The sequence below is a fragment of the Poecilia formosa genome, unplaced genomic scaffold (genome assembly GCF_000485575.1).
Source record: "Poecilia formosa unplaced genomic scaffold, Poecilia_formosa-5.1.2 Scaffold29, whole genome shotgun sequence".
Lineage (NCBI taxonomy): Eukaryota > Metazoa > Chordata > Actinopteri > Cyprinodontiformes > Poeciliidae > Poecilia > Poecilia formosa.
Window position 1 is genome coordinate 961,268 of NW_006799968.1, and position 19,052 is coordinate 980,319.

Genomic DNA, 19,052 nt, shown 5'->3' on the forward strand with positions numbered 1-19,052 from the left:
CTATCTATCTATCTATCTATCTATCTATCTATCTATCTATCTATCTATCTATCTATCTATCTATCTATCATCATTTTTTTCATCTTTGTTAATTTAATTGGTTAGAGTTCAAGATTTTCAATTCTGTTTCACAAAATTCGATTATTGCACAATACCAATAAAGATTTTTTTATTATTATTAAAGAAATGTAATAATTCAAGAGTTCACGAGACATGGATTGTGGCTGTTGTGTTTCTGAAGCCTCTGTACAAAGAAATATATAATCTAAGTATCAAAGTGCTTAATAATATTCAAAATGTAGTCAAACAGAATCCAGCACAGTGCAAAAAGTTGTAAATGTCACTTTTTGTCCATACTTTAAATCCAAACAAGAGATACAAGAATCAGGCTTTTCTTACAGATTTCTAGTTATTTATTTATTTTTTTTCAAAATCTGAATCATGACTTTAACATATTCAGAAAGGCCATGACGAGAAAAAAAACCTGTGCAGCTGGTCCACTGACAGCAGTTGTAGTTATGAATCCAAAAGAAGAGTAAATAACAGGATTTAATTCAGCTTATTTATAAAGTGTACAAGTGTATTATTTATAGGAAGAGAACAGTTATTAACAGCACTGACTCAGCTGATGTCCCTCCAGGACGGTAACAGCAGAAAGCCTGGCCAGATGTAGTGCCTACAAAGGGAAAAAACAAAGAGAGAGCAGAAAGTTAAAAGATGAAATAACGGTAAATAATGGAGAACTGGAGAGTAGTAGGAGAAAAAAGTGAGGACGAGTGTTCAGTATGTCGTCCAGCAGCCTCAGCCTATGGCAGCGTGACTATAGAAGAAGCTCAAGTAATTTAAGATGCTGGCTATAATCCTCATTAAAAGTAAAAGTTTTAAGTCTACACCTAACTGTAAACAAGCATCAATTATTTAAATGTAATTTTCAGTCATTTGTTCATGACGTTCATCTGGTTCTCACCAATGTGCTGTAAAGAATATGCTGACGATTAGTTAGTTCACTCGTAGACCAAAGAATGTTCAAGCTTTGATGCATTTTGTGAATATGAGAAAAAAATCTGATCTGCTGATCTTTCTTATAGCCTACTAACCTCTTAGTTCATGTTGTCAAGCACTAATATACTGAAAATTGGCTAATTTGATACGTCATTGTTTCATTTCCTCCTTTAGTCCTTTATTATTGAGAACTGACACTTTCTTAGTTCTTGACCTAAATACATTATATTGTCTTTAGAGGGTGGGGGCAGTCTAAAATATAATTTTTAAAAGTAAATGAATAAACTCACTTCAGTCTCCAGCATGCTTGTTTATGAAAGGCTTTGACTCCAGCTTGATCTTCACTTGCGTCTTGATTTCTGACCAGCAGAGGGCAGCAGAGTCCGAGATAGAAAAAAGGGGGAACAATGCTCATATTTCAACTATTTTTTAACTTTGCTATCAGTTTTTACTCAGCTCTAACAGTTACTGATATGCACATAAACACCTAATTAAAAAAAAAAACATCTTCCATTCATCTGCTTAATCTTTGCAGGAGGACCAGTGTGTATTTCTCCTCTTGACATTGAGGCAGGACACATCCTGAAGAGGTCGCCAGTCCACAGAGCATCGATTCCCCGCAGGAATCCTTTAATGATTAGAATGCTTATATTTTTCCCTAGAGTTCACTTAGAAAAAAATAAATAATATTCTCCATATAAAGATCGATCTGCATCACCCATTATTTTAAGAAAAAAAAAAAGTGAAGCATGCAGCTTGGAATTCCAGTTCATTTCCTCCATGAGAACATTTAGAGCATTCTCAGGTTCACGAATGAAAAATAAAAATGTATATACCCTTCTACAGATGTGGCATGCAGCTATTGTCCTTGGGTGAAGCAAACTTCAGTCCATCTAATCTCACATCCCCCCCACCCACTTCTTATTGATTTTCTGTCAATTCAAATTTTCTGTGTGAAAGTGAAGTTAAATGAGCCATTTTTCAGCAAAGGGCAAATAACGAAATCTTCAGAGACCATTTGCTTCTAGGAAGGTAGCCACTGGGGTTTTAAGACCATTTTAAATGTATTTTACCAAGATGATTTTTGAATTTAGAAAATCCGTATGCTCTCTTCACTTCACTTTTACACCTCACAACTTTAGTTACATCATGTGCGCATCATTTCATTTTCTAGAAAAAAAAAAAATCATTCTTGCCAAAAGCTTTAATGAGCTGGTTGATCTAACTGGTTAAAATCAGCTTCGATATTCCAGATGCTAAATTGTACACTAAAATGTATGCACATTAAAACTTAGCCATGTTTGGTTTAACCACCAGCACAGTGTGGACGAGGCAGCTGGTTACACAGTACAGTCGAGTCCCTGGAGGACGCAGCATGGTTGGTTGAGCAGAGCATCTTCCCAGAACAGGAGAGGGCAGAGTGTGGAGGTCAGCGCCACAAATGATGCAAAGAGACGCCAATGCAGTGATGCATTACAAATGAAAAGTTTGCATCAATAATTCACGCAAACATCTGATGGCTGGACACTTCCTGGTTATTTTTGTTGTTGAAGTTGCCGTAGACCGACTGTTTTAGCTTTGATTGGTCAGCGACATGCAGCAAAGAAATGACAGATGCCAAACAGAAGAATGCATTCACTTTTTATTCATAAGATGGGATTTTTTTAATTTTTTTTTTTTTACATCTTATGCACAGCAGATACAAGGACAAACATTATCTAAACCACAAACTAAATTCCTTCACTCTAATCCTGCTAAACATTTCAACATCCCCCCACCCCCCTCAAACCCTCCCCTTCCAAAAAAAGCAACCATTTACATTTTTAGTCCAGTTTCACATTCTGAAAGATTGCCATAAAACAATCTCATTTTAGCAGAATGGCACAAGCCAATTCCAACGTCCCCTTTAAACAAATTGCACTTTAACTACTTCAACAGGATATAGGATCGAAAAACACAAGAGACGACTAAACATCCAACTTATATAGTTCATTATTTAGTTGCACAAAAATGCATAAATATACATTACGCAAAAAAGTACAAAAAAAATTTTGCACTTTCCTTTGCTCAAATAATGACACACTGATAAAGAGGCCAAGGATTGTTCAAACGAAGGGATGCATTCACAGGGTCCATGCGAGATAAGCCATTTACACAACAGCCTAGCTTACACAGAGGTAAGAGACCAAGGATCTACAGGAAGAAAAACAAAACGTTTTGCTGTCTAGGCCAAATGGCAACACAAACACTAAGAAAATTAGGATACACAGGAATCTGCGCTCTAAGTTCATGCCAAAAAGACTAACATGCAATGATTTAACACCTCTAAACCTCCCAGGAGCAGCGGCAACCCATGGAAGGACGAGCTTAACAGTAACTTCAGTTTTCCTCAGCAGGTAGGATCCATGGAGTCTGACTGGGTTTTGCATGAGTTCTACGTTATTCTGAAGTGCTAACGGTACCGAAGTAGTTGCCAAGGATAAGTTCAGATTGTCGACAGCAAGATTGTTTTAACTCCAACTCCCCCCAGAGACAACTGGAAGGAGATATAAATACTGTTTATAATAACGCACATTTGTCCATTAAATAAATGGGATTAAATTAAACGAAGAGCATGGCAAACCTCACTTCAGGTGGAGGAAGGTATAGTTCCCAGAGGCCTGAAAAGCACAGGGGAAACAAACGTTAGTGAACTGGAAGGAAAAAAAAAAAAAAAAAAACTCAGATCAAAGAGTGTTTTGTTACAATGAATCAGGAAAAAGAAATAGTTGCACATCAAAACTGAAGCCAATTGATTAATACCACAGTCTTAAGTTGTGAACCAAGTTTGGTGGGGTATATTTGATGCATCCGAACATTTACAAGAGAAAAAAATATTTTGATAGCTTGACGATTCTTGAGATTGGGTAACAAAATTTGGATGTGGTCAAAAGTTTGGACAATAAAAAAGGCTCCAAAATATCTGAAAGGGATAAAAAAAAAAAATCATAAGACACTTGAAGGTAGAAAATGTATTGCAGGGTTGCTAGTCTCCACAGTTCAATTAATTAGATCATTAGTTCAATAAACAATGTCCATTTTGTGGGGCTTTTATAACTTTACCTCATGAAATTGGCTTCCAGTTACACAAGGGTTACTGCATTTTTTAGGAACCCTGACCAGCTCCATTTTCAGTTTCAACACTTGTGAATCTAATAGGGGTGTACCAATCAAATCCCCCCACTTTCCTCAACTTTGGGTGATTGACCAATATTTTTATGTGAAACCCATCTGCAGATCTCATGCTGCCACAAAAGTCTAGGAAAAAAAGAAAGAAAAAAAAAATCAGCTACTGTCTCCTTTTGCCCTGTTGTGAGAGGGGACCAGCCAACAGACCCACCTACCACATCTAAACTTCATTTATATTTATATGCAGTTCCAGATGTTTCACAGGTCAAGAATCAACCGGTCTGGTATTTTAAACAGTGGCAATTGTTTAGTACCTAAAGGTTAAAAGATTAAAAAATGTGTGACCCAATTCTTTTTAAAATGACTGGGGGATGGGTCTAATACCTGGAGCAAAAAAACATTTGAGTCTAGAAGACAAAACAGCCAATAAAATATCTTTTTTGGGTTTTTTGTGTGTTCTCAGTCAACTCCAACCATTAAAAAAAAACACCAAGCGATTATTGGAGGGCTGGGGGGATTACACTTTTTGGTAACAAAACAATGAATAAAATCCAGTCACTCCACTTTTCAATAATCTGGAAGTGTTTAATTTTGGCTCCAAACATTCATGACAGTGGGTTAGTCACTGAAGTACTTTCAAAATGATTAAAAGGAAAACAGTCCTCCATAAACATTGATCAAAGTAGCATTATCTAAATAAAGCATCTGACAAAGGAAAAAAAAAAGTTCAAACCAGAGTTATATTCTCCCACAGTAACTAAAATTACACTTTATACGTCCAGTTTCCTTCCTACTGCTGCAAATACTCTTGTGCACCAAATCTACACCAATTACTACTTTACCATTTAAAATAAAGAGTAATGTTTAGGTAGCAGTAGCAAAGCAGATCTGTTTTAGGAAATACAGGCATATTTCATATATTGAAGAGTTTAATTCAATTCAGCAAACAGATTGGTGATATTTGAAGCATTTACTTCAACTTTAAGTATGGCTTACAGCCAAATAAAAACTCAAAATTCAGTTTCTCAGACAACTGTATAGCACAATCATGGAAGCCCTCCAACAAGGGTATGCAAACATGGTCTTCAAATATAAAGAGCAGAGAATCCAAATGCGACGTTCCCAGTTGATTTGGGGAGCCATGTCGTCCATTACTGCTCTGCTGTGTTTTATCAAGTCCAAAGTTGCAGGAGCCATCTGACAGGAAAACACTTTGTCTACAGTTTTATGGCGATCGTTTCATTTTGATGCAGGCTATGGCACTTGTCCATGCTAGCCCACCCAACCTAAACCCCAAAGGAGAATCGATGGAGTATTCATAAATGGAAGTAGACACCAAAGGCAACAATGAGACAAGCTGGAGGCCAATTTAAAGCAACCAATGCTTCCATGCCACAATGCATTGTAATTCACAATGCAAGCCCTGGGACTATACTGTGATTCTGTACACAGTACTATAGTAGGCTGAGGTCTGAATAAAACATGGTTAAGGTCTCCTGTAGTATTGAAAATTGAGAGACTGAATTGTGGGTTTTCACTGCAAGTGCTGCTAAGAAAATGCTTGAAACATCTGCATGGTAAATGTAGCAACTCAATTTAGATTGAAATACTTTAAATTAACTTCACTATTTATTTTGAAGAAAGTTATAAGTTATTGGAAAATGCAATAGGCTTTAAGATTTTCCTTAATACATTTTTTGGACCAAGATCCAGTAATTATATGGATTTCTGAGCAGAGCTCAAAATATTACTTCAGGTTCTACTTTGTTTTTTGAGTTTGTTGTTACACCAAATAATGTTTTAACACTGGGTCAGTTGAATATTGCATTTCCAATTTTATTTTATTTTTTTACATCTGGTTAGCAAAGAACTCAGGGGACTGCTCTGAAAAAAAAAACTCCCCCTAATAATAATAATAATAATAATAAAAAAACAAAAATAAAAAACCAAAGAGATTACTCACTAAATATCTAACAAAACTGCCGGGACTTCCATCCAGGCTGGGAAGTCTCAGAGGGAGTAGGGTACCAGCGCATCTAAAGAAACACAGACAGTCATGTACACCAGACCAAAACCAAGCTTTAGTTCCAATTCCTGCAGAAATGCTTAAAAAAAATAAATAAATCAGCCTTTGAAAAGACACAAAAACAGGGGACTGCCCCTTTAAGCCCAGCTCACTGAAGCCATGGGAATGTGAAGCTGCTTAACAAGGACAATTGTCCAAGCAATTACCAGCATGGAAACGTGGAGAACTGAACCTCTGTGTGTCTGACATATTTACGTTCCAATAAACCCATCAATAGCGCGTGGCCTCGACTCACTTTCCTCCTTCACTACCACTAAACAACCTGGCAGATTTAATAACACCTTTAGAAGCCATTTACAGACCTTTATCTTTAAGTAACAGTATTATGGGAAGGAGTTAGTAGAGGAGCGTTTGGCGAGACCAGAGCACTTTAAGGATCTTTCATCAGAATCCAATTAGAAGTGCAGCTACCCAGTCAGCTTCTGCTCCAACTAGAAGGTGGACAGTTAGTTGGCACCTTCAGAGAAGATCAACAAGTCTGACGATTTCTCCGAGTCAAATACCCGACATTCCTCTGCCTCTGGAGTCAGGCGAAATGGGTTTTGACTCCAGGGTAGAGCAGCACTACCCTGGAGGAAGCTAGCTGGCAGTGAACTCTGAATGACCCAACATGAGAAATATTTTCCATTGTTATTGTTGCAAGTCCTGCCCATTCCTTTATTGGTAGCTGTTGTGTGTCAGGATGACATAATGCTATGTAGCTTTTTTCACACATGTAATGAGCTTATTTTACTGCAAGAATAAGATCCTAGTTGCTGGCTTGTCCAAACAAATGAAATGCCACTTGAGTTTAAAGGTAAAACTACTTTTTAGGTACAAATATTTTTGTTTTGTATTCCAAGAAAACTGCACTTTTAGATCAGGAAGCACACCTTTTTTTTTTTTTTTTTAACTGCTCAGCTGATAAGGTGGGTATGTGCAGAGCTCTGCTAAAGGAAAATAAGTTGTATGTCCACAGAGTGTTCCAGATTTAAAAAAATAAAAGCATGAAGGAATTCAAATTCAACTGGATTGCAAGAAACCTTTCTGCACTTCAGAAAATGATATTACACAACCACTTTACTGGATACACGATTTAATTTCTTGTCAGCACAACTGCCAAATTACACCGCAGAGACTAAATGCTTTTAGAGACCGAGTTGTGGTGAAGATGACTTGAAGTTAAAATCAAGCATCAGAAAGAGCTGATCTGAGCACTGAAGGAAGAGCTGATCTGCTGGTGGTCTAACAGAACCATCTCAGGGTATCAGAATGGTCTGGCAGTTTCAGAAATTTGCAGATGCCTTGATGTCAGAGAATAGACATCAACTCAAACAAAGACTTATTACAACCAAGATATTTAACTTAGTAAATCTGATGGTTTGCCAAGATCAGGAAACGGCTACAATTCAGACTCAAACTGGTCAATAGTCAAGTCCCAACATTAAGATTGCACAATTGGCTCAAACTGAAAACTGCTTAAATGCCACAGCCAACCCAAGTATTTCTGCTGATACCTTTTTGTCCAAAGTGTACCCGTCTTCTGATGGCCATTTCCAAAACCATAATATAAACAGTTTAAGTCACTTTAAGCAGGTTCATGAACATAAAGTTCACGGCGCTTACAGTCAGATATCAATTTATTATAAAACATTTGGTATACAACATGATGGTGGATTTCCAATTGACAAATCTATGGACCAAAATTTTAAAGGGAGTGCTTCAAACAGTCTATGAAAAAGGCGACCCAACCTGGCACTAGGTAGATGTCTAATAAAGTGACCAGTGAGTATCACCCATCGTTTGAACTTCCACAAAGTTTTCTGGCTCATATCTACACCGGGCTCCACCCCAGTGGGCAAAAACTTGCAGAGCCTATTTGGATTATAGACAATTTAGTGCCAATCGCTTTAAAATTTCTACTTCATCATCAACTATACGACCCCCACCGTAGTTTCAGAGTGCAGAAGGTTAGTTTAAGAAGAAGAGAAACACACCGGTTGCTCCCTCACCTGGGCGTGGAGCGCTGCGGCAGCGGCAGCAGCCGCCGGGTAGGTGAAGGCTGCGTGTGGGAGGCCTGGAGTCAGCTCTGTGGTGTAGAGCGGGTATGGAGTCCAGGCATCTGGTGATGCTGGGATCAGTGCTGCCCCTGTCAGATCATCTGGGGGAGTACAGGACGGTAGTAGACAAGCTGACTGCGCTGCTGCATTTGCTCAAACTATGAATACTTGTTAAAAATCAGTGGATGCTGATGACCAAATACACCATCAAAGTATAACCTAGTAAGTCTGGTGTCTGTTACAGGTCTGGTCACTGGTACTGAAATGCCATCATCTGTACTGCTGAAAATGCATTCTTAAAGCTGCAGCAATATGAAACTTATGGAGAAAAAAAATATATATACATTCACATATTTGTTAAAACTTTGTTGTGGCAGTATGAGATCAAACCTATGGGGGAAAAATGCTCCCAGTGCTACTATTGTCACCTGAAGAAATTCACAGCTGTCGATAAAAAAAAAAAAAACCCAATCAGAGCCAGGCAGAGGGTCCTGGCGCCATCAATCACACTCATGCAAGTGCTTCTAACTGTGCTGAGGGCAGAAAAACAACTTACCATTCCAGGAAAACCGCTCATCTTCTGTTATTGGCGGCCATGCTAACTAGATCTAGCATTCATGACAGACCATCAGGATTGAGGATGTGGAACGTGTATACAAGCATGATTAACAGTGCCAAGACCTCCTCCTGGCTCTGTTTGGATGTTTTTGGATTTTTTCCCACAGATTATCCATCTCATGCGTCACAAAATAATTTTTACAAATGTGTAAAAAAAATAAGTTGCATCATCCTGCAGCTTTAAGGCAAATTAACCATTTTATGTCATTTACATAGTAGTGGTTATTCTTTGGTGCACTAAAAACATAAATCTCTCTTTTTAAACAAACTTGGAAGTAAATTTTTTAAATGTACCAAAACTGTTGAGTAAAGTATCTAAGATTTACTGTTTTTATAAGCCAGCTTCAGTCTCCCCACAAACCCTCACTTAAGGCAATCTGCCACACCACAACAGTAAATTTATCCAGGAGGGATCTGACTTTAATGAAGCTCATCACTTGTCAACTACCATCAGTCCTCAAACTAATGAATCAACCAGATGTTCGGGCAAAGAGAGCAGAGACGTCACTGCTGACTAAAACCTGCAAGTGGAATTTCCCCCGCTGTTCAGAAGCAAAAAGGAACTGGCTGAAGAATCGAGATGACACATGCACGTGAAAGTGAGTTAGTCCTTTAATTTGTTAGAAAACCCGTCGTACCCCTCTCAAACCATGGAAGTTAATCCCATAACATCTGTTTGTCTTAAAAAGAGGACAACAAGGGCCACTGAGCACTGACAAGGTGAGTGTGGATGAGGGCCTAGAGTAGTGAAGCCGTACAACTTACATGGGTCCCGTGCAATGAAGTGTGCTCCTAGAGCGGGGTGGATATTTGTGGGGTTCGGTGTGGCCATCAGCTTACTCTTTGCCATCTTCGTGTTGGCTTTAGCAAACTCTAAGCGCAGGGTCTGGGGACTTTCGGGATCAAAACGGATACCCTGAGAGGAGAGACGGAGGAGGGAGGAGGAGGACATATGATCGTAAGGGAGGCGAGCTGAGTTCATGGGGGGCTTAGTTTAAGCAGTCTCGCCGGGACCCCACCCCTTCCTGAAAGCAGTGTTTCAATGCTCAGGGTGCATCTTTCAAGCCTCCGACGAAGGATGTCAAAACACCATCTGAAGGATGCACTTCTGGCATTTCGACACGCTTGCGTCTCCTTTTCCTCGTGACGACAAATCGAGAGCAGAGGTGACTGGCGGATGAGTGCAGCCTCTGCGCGAGCCAGGAGGAGAAGGAGACGAGGAGAAGGGGCCGACAGCGAGACAGAGTGGAATTTCCTTTAGGTGGTCTAACCCTGCTTTTGTGTTTTGTGCCCTAAGCATTGTGCCCACATGCAGGTGAGTAGTATTTTGGTGTATGTGTTGTGTGTGTATGTGTGCCTCTGCTGGTGTGTCTAAGAGGTGATGCTCATAACGAATGCTAAGCTATGAGAGAGAAGTGTTAGATACTGCCAATGTGGGCTATCGAGTGACAAAAAAAATAAGAGGTTACACTACCAAAGATGTGTCCAAGTAACTACATGTGGCTATGAGACAGGTATTACAGTAAAGCAGTGATATGCAAAACTGAGGAAAGCTATTATCAGACTAAGAAGGATGTGTATCAAGGTCAAAGTAAACTACCGTAAGGCTACGGGATTCTGGCCTCTTTCCAAAAATGGCCCTGCCATTGAATTGTAAGAGACAAAACGGGTTGGCTTTGAGAGATTTCAGAGGGCGAGATGATGTTGCTTACAATCAAGTCCCAAACATTTGTGGGTTTAAACAAAAAAAAGGTTAGCACAACACATGTAGAAGATGGAAAAAAACAGGGGGACGGGGAACTGTGAAACTCTTAAAGAAATGAAATCGGTGAATGAAAACTTACATTCAGAGCGTTTTTTGCAGCTTCGGCTCCAGAGCGACTGTCAAAAGTTACAAACCCGACAGGCTGGAAGACAAAAGAAGCGCCCACTTATGCAACGACTCGCCACAAACATGCATTTTAAAATCTGGCAAAGTAATAATATTAAGTCAATTGTAAAGCCATTAAGAATAAATCAGTCTGGAAGTCATCCAGAGGACTGATTGAGACCACCTCACCTGTTTTGATGTTAACTTAATCAGTGACCCTTCATAACCCTGCAGGAAAAAAAGATAACCAATTATCCACCATGAAGTCACATGAAGGAGGTCAGGCATAAAACGATTCACTACATGAAGACCAAATCTGCCTGGACGCCATCAGATCCATCAAAAAACTGCACTTCACATCTGTAGTGATGCTTGTCAAAAAGCATGCCAGGATATATTCAATACACTAGTCTACAATTTTAAAAAACAGCAGGAGTAGCTGACAAGGCAAAGATCATACAAAGTATGATTCACTCCTGATTCAGATTTACAACCAAACTTTCCATCGCAATCTGTGGCAAGAATCCAAAACTAAAATGGCCTCCAATAAACAAGGAAAACACCATCTTGAAAAGCTGTCGAGCTTTTTTTGTTTCCCTCCCCAGACCTGATTGAAGCAACTTGCCAACGCCGAGCTGCGTTTGCCTTGTGTTGAAATAAAAAGATAAACCAAAAAGAAAAGCTACAACCAACTGAAAAAACTCCAGTGGTTTCACAATGTGCAAATGTTTGGAGTGTATATCTAAATTTCCCTGCTTGTGTGAGAGCTGGGTCACAGAGAGCAGCTTGGCCAATCGGGAGAGCTACTCATTTACACATTCCACAGGACCATCCATGTGCGAGGGACACCACTTCCAGTTTGCTTCGTTAGGACAACGGTGGGAGGAGGGGGGGTGTTTATGGAACAGGACGGGAAAAAACCCCAGCAACTAATAGATCAACAATGATGTGGCCTCATTTTTATATATGCAAATATGTGGTCCTCCATTAATGGAGGGACTATAGCTGCACAGAGATCTTCCTCCAGGAGCAGAGCGCTGGATGGTTTATGTATTATGGTGAAATGAAGAGGGGCTTAAAAAGAAATTAACCTGCAATTCAGATGACAAATGCTTCCTAAATACTAAAAGTCTGCCTCAGCACAGATAATCCCTTCACAACCACTTTCCATGACTGCTCCAGCAGCAGGCAAACAGCAGCTACTCTTGATGTTTTTCCTTTTTTTTTTTTTTTAAAGAGGATGACAAATCAACTTTATTCCATTTACACACTGAAAAGCTTGTGTTAAAAAAAAAAATCAGTAGACCATCCTTGGAAATATATGGGCTGCAACTTGCCTTAAAAGGTCTGAAAAGGAGGTAAAGTTCCCGTGGTTTGATGTCAACCGGTAGGCCGCTGACAAACAGAGTTCGTACCTGCAAACAGGAAAAAACAAAAAAAGAATCTAGTCATCCTCGACATCACAAAAACAGATGCATGCAGTTCGTCTTTTGAACACATGTAATTTTCAGAATTTAACAGAAATGGTACCGATAATATAAACAACTTTTCCCATCCACATTCCTCACATTGAAATTTCTCCTTTGGTTTTTCTGAACCCCTTTGAAAAAAATAAAGTAAAAATCCCCCTCAAGTTTCAAGCCATCGATCCTCACAGCTCAGTTTCAGATTCATTCAGTTCCATTTATTCAATTGAGGATCCCATTTAGAGTTTTGTGGCATTGCTTCAGCTCTTTGCAGTCAGTGCAAAAGCTGTGACAGATTTGACAAAACACTAAAGATGAAAATGGAATTCAGACATGTTGCTTTATAAGAAAAAAATGCTTTAGGAAGTAACAAAAATGGCGCATCAGTCTGCATCAGCTGGAAGTATAAATGGCATATGGAGCCATTAATGCCTAGAAATCCTTGAAGACACATTCCAGCATTTCTTAAATTAACCAAAGATATGGAAGGTAAAAATAATAGTATTGGGAAAGATGAATCTTGACATCTTTTTTGTTCATCAATAGAAAGCCTTCATAGCCAAACACCCCTCGGCTGTCACCAAGTCATAGGAGAATGTCAGAACATATTAGCTTAATTGGGCAGATTTGAAAATTATCTAAAATACTTTTCACTAACAAATTTTAAAATCTGAAGTTGTGTTTCTCCAGCAATCTAAGCTGATCAGAGGCAGCCATTTAAAAATAGGGGAATCTTTGATCCTGCCTGAAGGAAACAACAGATACCCCTTGACTGGACATTCAGTGTCTTTATTCCGGCGTATAAACAGGGAGGCCCATTAGTTCTCGGTCGGCGGGGAGGCCTGAAGTACAATGGAGCAGCCAGAGGAACAGCGTTGGACAACAGCGCACAGCATGACACCATTTCCTTCCTCTGACCAGCGGCCCCGGCCCTGTCGGCCCTCCCGACATTTTTCAGGTGCTGCACAGCAGCAAGTCTGAGCCCTTTTTTTTGTGCATGTCAATGTATACAGCAGATTAACACCAGCTCTGCAAGGATCAAACACAGTAAAGATGTCTCGATTTATCCCACAGCAATGAGTGAGCAGCTGCAAATCTGAAACTGAACAGTTGGAATAAAATCTAAAAATGATTTAAAAACTCAAAATATTTTGAGGGGGGGATATTACAGCAGCATTTAATATCTGTTCCCCTCCCACCAAGATTTAGTCAAGTCCATTTGTTGCTAAATACGACGGGGGTGGAAGGGGATTTCAAGGCAAATTAGGAGTAAGAAAAGAGAAAAGTCAAGTGGCCAAACAAGGCTTTGTCATAGGATAATGGGAACAAAAGGAGGACCAACATAAGGCCTGCTGCTTCCTTTAGAGTGTCTCCATGAGGAGCCATTAAGAGGAAATAAAGCTGCTGGCCACACAGAGAGAAGAATGGCAGCTTTAAAAGGCTCATCGCCAGAAAAATCATTTAATCATCCAAGAACTATAGGATTACTGTCATTTATTAGATACACCTGTTAGGGAAAAAAAAACAAAGGTCTGAAGACTCCAAAGGTCAGGTTTTATTTTTAATAAAAGACAGATATATTTTAAAATGACTTAGACAAATTTTTAAATACATTTATAGGAGTATTAAATACAGGTTTGATTAAAAAAAAGCTTAAATATATATATAAAAGTATTGAATTTGCAAAGTACGTGATGGTATAAAAGAAAAAAAACAAAACAAAAAAAACACTTAAATACTGGAAGTAAAGCAAATAAAAAAAATTCTGAAAAACAGCTAAATTAGGAATTTAATTTATTCACCAAAACCTAAAGATGGTGATGGAAAGCAATAAGGTGTGTATTGCAGATAACTTGGTGTAAGGGTTTAGAAAGACAAACCAGAATAAAATGGGAAAATGTATANTGATTAAAAAAAAGCTTAAATATATATATAAAAAAGTATTGAATTTGCAAAGTATGTGATAGTATAAAAGAAAAACAAAAAAAAAACACTTAAACACTGGAAGTAAAGCAAATAAAAAAATTCTGGAAAACAGAGCTAATTTAGGAATTTAATTTATTCACCAAAACCTGAAGAAAAAAATTGACAGTATTTTAAAAGAAAATGATTCAAAATTACAAGAGCTATGAAGGTTAAACACACCAACTCAGATTTTCAAAATGATTATTATAAGAATGAAAACAGTATTCTGACACTATAGACCCCAGGAATCCGTCACGTCCCTTTAATTTGGCTCTTTTTTCCCCCTCTCTTGTCTGCTTCAGCACCGCAGTGAGGAGCTAAAACTCTGAAGCTTTAGAAGGAGGCTGAATTTTGCGGCCGGAAGCTAGAATATGACCAGGTAGAACCGAAAAACTTACGAAGCAGAATAAAAAAAAACTTGAGTCAGACTCACCTCCTCCTCGATGGAAACGTTGTTATTCGGCTCAGAGTCAGCTTTCAGACTCATGTTGAAGGTCGCTTCGGCTGTGGCGAGGCAGAAAAATCAGGTCGAGTGATATTTCCCCCCCTGTAAGAAGTGCGTCTGAAGCTGCGGTGAAAAGTCCCGGTGGCGTCTGAACTTCAGCGGAGATGATGTGCCGAGGTGAGGTCGCGCGGACGAGCTATCAGAGTTCGGTTCGGGAGTACACACAATCATTCATTAAAGAGAAGGGTTTTTTTTTTATTTGCTGGAGAAAAGAAAAAGAAAACACAAACCGCGCTCTTAAAAAAAAAAAAACAAAACTAAAGGTGCGAAGGTGGATTAGGTGCTCCGTGTGTGAGGGTGAGAGATGAGGGGGGAAAGAAGTGCGCGTAAAAAACTGAAAGCGACTTGCGTTCACATCAATGCCCTCAGCTGTGTTAGGGGGGACGGAGGGGGGAACTGTTCAGTCGGAGAACAAGTAAACTTTTCTCATTGGAGCGTCTCTTTCTCTCTCTCTCTCCTCCCGCTTTTCAATTAGGTCATCAATTATGTTTGGAGTCTGCTGTGTGCTGTAATCAAGCTGCAGATCCGCCTCAGCTGTTGCGGGAGGAGCCGGCCCCTCCGCCGGTATACGCAACAGCAGGGCCGGCCCAAAGTCAAATGGGGCCCTCATCAGGGTTTGACGTGGGGGCCCACCTACATATAATGCCATTATCTAAAAGCTGTGAATAAATTTGCGTGGCTGTGTTATTTCTTTGATTTACTCATTAGTACTTGCAATAAGATCTAAAGTGAACTAATTCAATACTGACTCAATAGATCTGGGAGAATTGACAATGCTGGTTGTTAAAGGACAATTTCTTGTGGAGAGTTGTTTGTAGTTAAAGCGTGTGTGACTCAAACAGGGATAATATTGATTATTCACACTCTAAAATTGTGCCTCAACTTATGAAAATTTGTATACATGTGAATTCTTTTACATTTTAAAATGATTTAAATATTATTTATTTAAGTCTAAAATTAAAAACTGTGGATCCAGTTTCAAAGTTGCATATTTTTTTTTATTAACTTGATAACAAGCAACAGCAGCAAAACATTTACTGAGATGTATTGTGTGAGAATGAAAGGAGTCTTGGGTGCCCCCTGCTGGCCTGGGTGACCTAAGCACCATATTCTTATGCTTCGGGTCAGCTTATGTTTAACAAAGAAAGATATTATTTCTTGCCCATTTAAATAGCAAATTTAGCAATAATAATAATAATAATAATAATAATAATAATAAAAATTCTATCCTATTCTTGTGATGACTTGTTTGACCAGCTAAACACTCTGTTGTTCTGCTTCTTCTCCTTCTAGACAAGATTTGATTAGAAACGTTACATTTCATTTTTAGATTACAATTTATTTATTATTGTTAGCTGAATAAACTGCTAAATAATGTAAATAAATAAATATAGGTGTAGGAATCTGCGTTCATTTTACTTGCATGAATTGTGTGAATTATGTAAAAAGTAACAGACACTTAAATTAATAAGTAAAAATCAAATTAAAAATGTACTGACTCGAAAACAAATAATTATATTCTCAAATTTGCAAATGCTTTCACTGCGATTAATTCATTTAAATACAAATAAATTATTCGGCTTACAAAATCAAAAAACTTTTAAAACCTACTAACTCAGAATGATTTCTCCCAAATTATGAAAGATGGAGTGCAAACACATTTTTATTCATCACAACAGACACACCTGTTTGATCCTCCGTGTTAAAATAAATCAACAAATAAAGACGGATTTGTGACCAAATAACAAAATGCCAATGAATTAACAAACTCTTAAAATCTGTCCTGAAAACGTAGCGTACGACCGGTTTCCCCTGACAACCGCAGCTAAGATGTGCTGCTTATTGATCAAAGCTGCTTCGGGGTGAAGGACTTCAGCTTGCTGTCATGTTTGACTTAACTCCAGCTAGCTAAACCTGCAGTCTGGACAAGCACAAACTCATGACAGCTCTTAACCACTTGTAAATTAATATGTTCACTCATAATTCAACCCATATACTATATCAGACATGCAGCCGTCTGGTGAACGATCCAACATCGTCAATTCAGTTCTAGTCAAGGTAGATAAATAGGATCTGTTAATAAAGGAAAGCAGAATCTAACCTTAATTAAACGTCGCATTTATAAACTAAAATGCTTGATTAACATTTGAACAATTTTAATGTTCAACAATAAATACTGTATGGGATTAATTTGCAATGATTGCATAGCACATTTCAGCAACAAGGCAGGTGAATGATGATGATTTTGAAATGCAATCAAAACCATCATATTATTAAATGTGAATGAAGAGGAAGTATGAATAGTATGTTTTACTAGATGCATCTATTTCAACACAGCAAAATGTAGCTAATATCCTACCTTCATGGACAATCTACTTGGCAACATTTCTCCCCTAATATATTTTATAATTAATGAAATAAAAAAAAAATACTAGAGATTACACCCTGGAAAATATTCATTATATTTTATGAGTAACACTTTAGCTTCTTTCCTGTGATGTCATTAAAAGAAAACAGGTCAAAAATGATTTCAAAATGTAAGAAAATTCAGCATTTAAAGTCAATTTTACTGTAAAACCGTAAAATTCAATCACAACTATGCACTAATACAGTTCTGGTCCAAAGGCTATAAAATAAGTAGTCATTTATTTATTGTGTGTCGTTTCAAAGAACGGGCCTTGTTTCGACCCATTTGGACAAACGGCTGCTGATGGGCATGAGATAGAAAGTGTCACAATAACGTTAAAAATAAATCACATTGTGAGTGTTTTGACTGTTTGCCTCCATGTCGATGTCAGAGGCTGTGTGGGTGGAGTGAAAGGCTGGCCGGGGCCGCGAGTTAAGGCTCGGCCCTGGACGCGAGCCCAGCATGCAGCGGGTTTCCTCACAACAACGCAGCTCTCAGAGGCCAGACGGTTTCCTGACTTTGTATAGGAACACAATCAGGACTGGAGGAGGAGGAGGAGGAGAAAGAGGAGGAGGTGAAGTGGACAGACGTGTTCCCACTGTATTTCTCCTTCGATTTTGGGTCTAAAAATAGCCACGGTCTTGTGCGTTTCACATGTTGGAGAGACTCAGCCATGTACGTACATATATGGAGACAAAGCGGGAAACTTTACAAGACATATTTCTGGAAGTAGCTCCAGCCTTTCCTTAAATGTACGTCTTGCTGTCGTCTTAGTCCAAAGTGCAAAGATTAAACATGTCCATGTTCAGTCAATTCCTCATAACTTTATCAACTCCTGAACCACTACTTACAAGTACATGTTGCACAATTTTCTTTAAAATAAATAAATAAATAAAAAACACCACAAAAAATCGTTCAAATCTACATGTTTTTCTTTTGCTACAACATCTGGTGTATGATTCTAAGACGGCTAAGAGGACACCACTTTTGGTTTCCTGCTCAGTCGAAAGCATATAGGAAGAGCTTGTTTGACGTGAGATTAGAGTATTAACATCGGGAAGTAAAGAACAGATCCGGGGTTTGAGCGCCAAGCGGAGACCTGCTTTCCGTCAGCAGCTGAATCTTAAAGATGCGGAAGAACAACATCATTTTACGCTCTGCTTACCATTTCACCGACACTCTCCGCCTATGAAATATTGACCGTGCCAGTGAGTGAGCGAGCGTTAATGTATTCATTGTTCGGCTTGAACGGAACGTTTCTAATGCCCGGACTTTTGACGCACCTCCTGTTTGGAGGCAGGACTCTTCACCTGATTGTCTCTCTGTTGTTATTTTACTTAATAAAAACAAGCAAGAGTTTGTCATTAATGCTGCAGGACTCCCTGCTTCTTGCCCAGAAACCCCTTACAAGAGATGTCAGCTTGAGAAAGCAAGACGCAATCAGCTACAAGAGAGCAGAGAGCAAAGAAATGACTCACCGGAGCTCCAAACCTTTTATGCTCAGAGATGTCAGAGGCTTTTTCACAGCCAAAGATAGCCTTGTGTGGCTGTGGAGCCGTAAAATATTTCTTATTTATACATCTCCTCGGTTGGATTTTTACAGAACACTTCAAGTTGTTTGGAGATAAACTCATCGGCCTCTTTCTCCTGAGTGCTGCCAAAGAGGCTCTGCATAATTGACAACTGGGATGTTGCTGGATGGAAATATCCAGAGATGTTCAAATTGAAGGCCTCCTGATTGATGAACACAAAGGGAATAAAAGTCTTAAACAAACATTTAGGATAAACATTTGTTTCTAATGTCATGAGAATCGCTTTTTAGAATAATTATGAGAAGCAGAAATGGTGCGAAAGTGAAACTGTAACTGTAACATTGCAGAAGCTGCATAACTCTAAAATCAAACACTGAGATTAACACTTTGTTTT

The 19,052-nt window shown here is 38.8% G+C and overlaps 1 protein-coding gene across 9 annotated transcripts; it reads right to left on the reverse strand.

The window, feature by feature from the left end:
- Positions 1-2,628: 2,628 nt before the first annotated feature.
- LOC103135968 (RNA binding protein, mRNA processing factor 2) lies at positions 2,629-15,187 on the reverse strand. 9 transcript variants are annotated; one of them, XM_016670016.1, is made up of 9 exons: positions 14,648-15,187; positions 12,121-12,198; positions 10,973-11,011; positions 10,758-10,820; positions 9,679-9,829; positions 8,233-8,396; positions 6,134-6,206; positions 3,631-3,662; positions 3,478-3,538 (listed from the first exon to the last, which is right to left on the reverse strand). In XM_016670016.1, exons 1-7 carry the CDS (start codon positions 14,699-14,701, stop codon positions 6,141-6,143), a joined length of 615 nt encoding a protein of 204 aa, XP_016525502.1. In that variant the 5' UTR covers positions 14,702-15,187; the 3' UTR covers positions 3,478-3,538; positions 3,631-3,662; positions 6,134-6,140. The 9 variants fall into 9 exon arrangements, with proteins under 9 accessions (XP_016525504.1, XP_007549087.1, XP_016525501.1 ...); XM_007549026.2 differs by having other exon boundaries at positions 3,486-3,538; positions 3,626-3,662; XM_016670018.1 differs by lacking the exon at positions 6,134-6,206 and having other exon boundaries at positions 2,629-3,538; positions 14,648-15,186.
- Between the last annotated feature and the right edge of the window lie 3,865 nt (positions 15,188-19,052).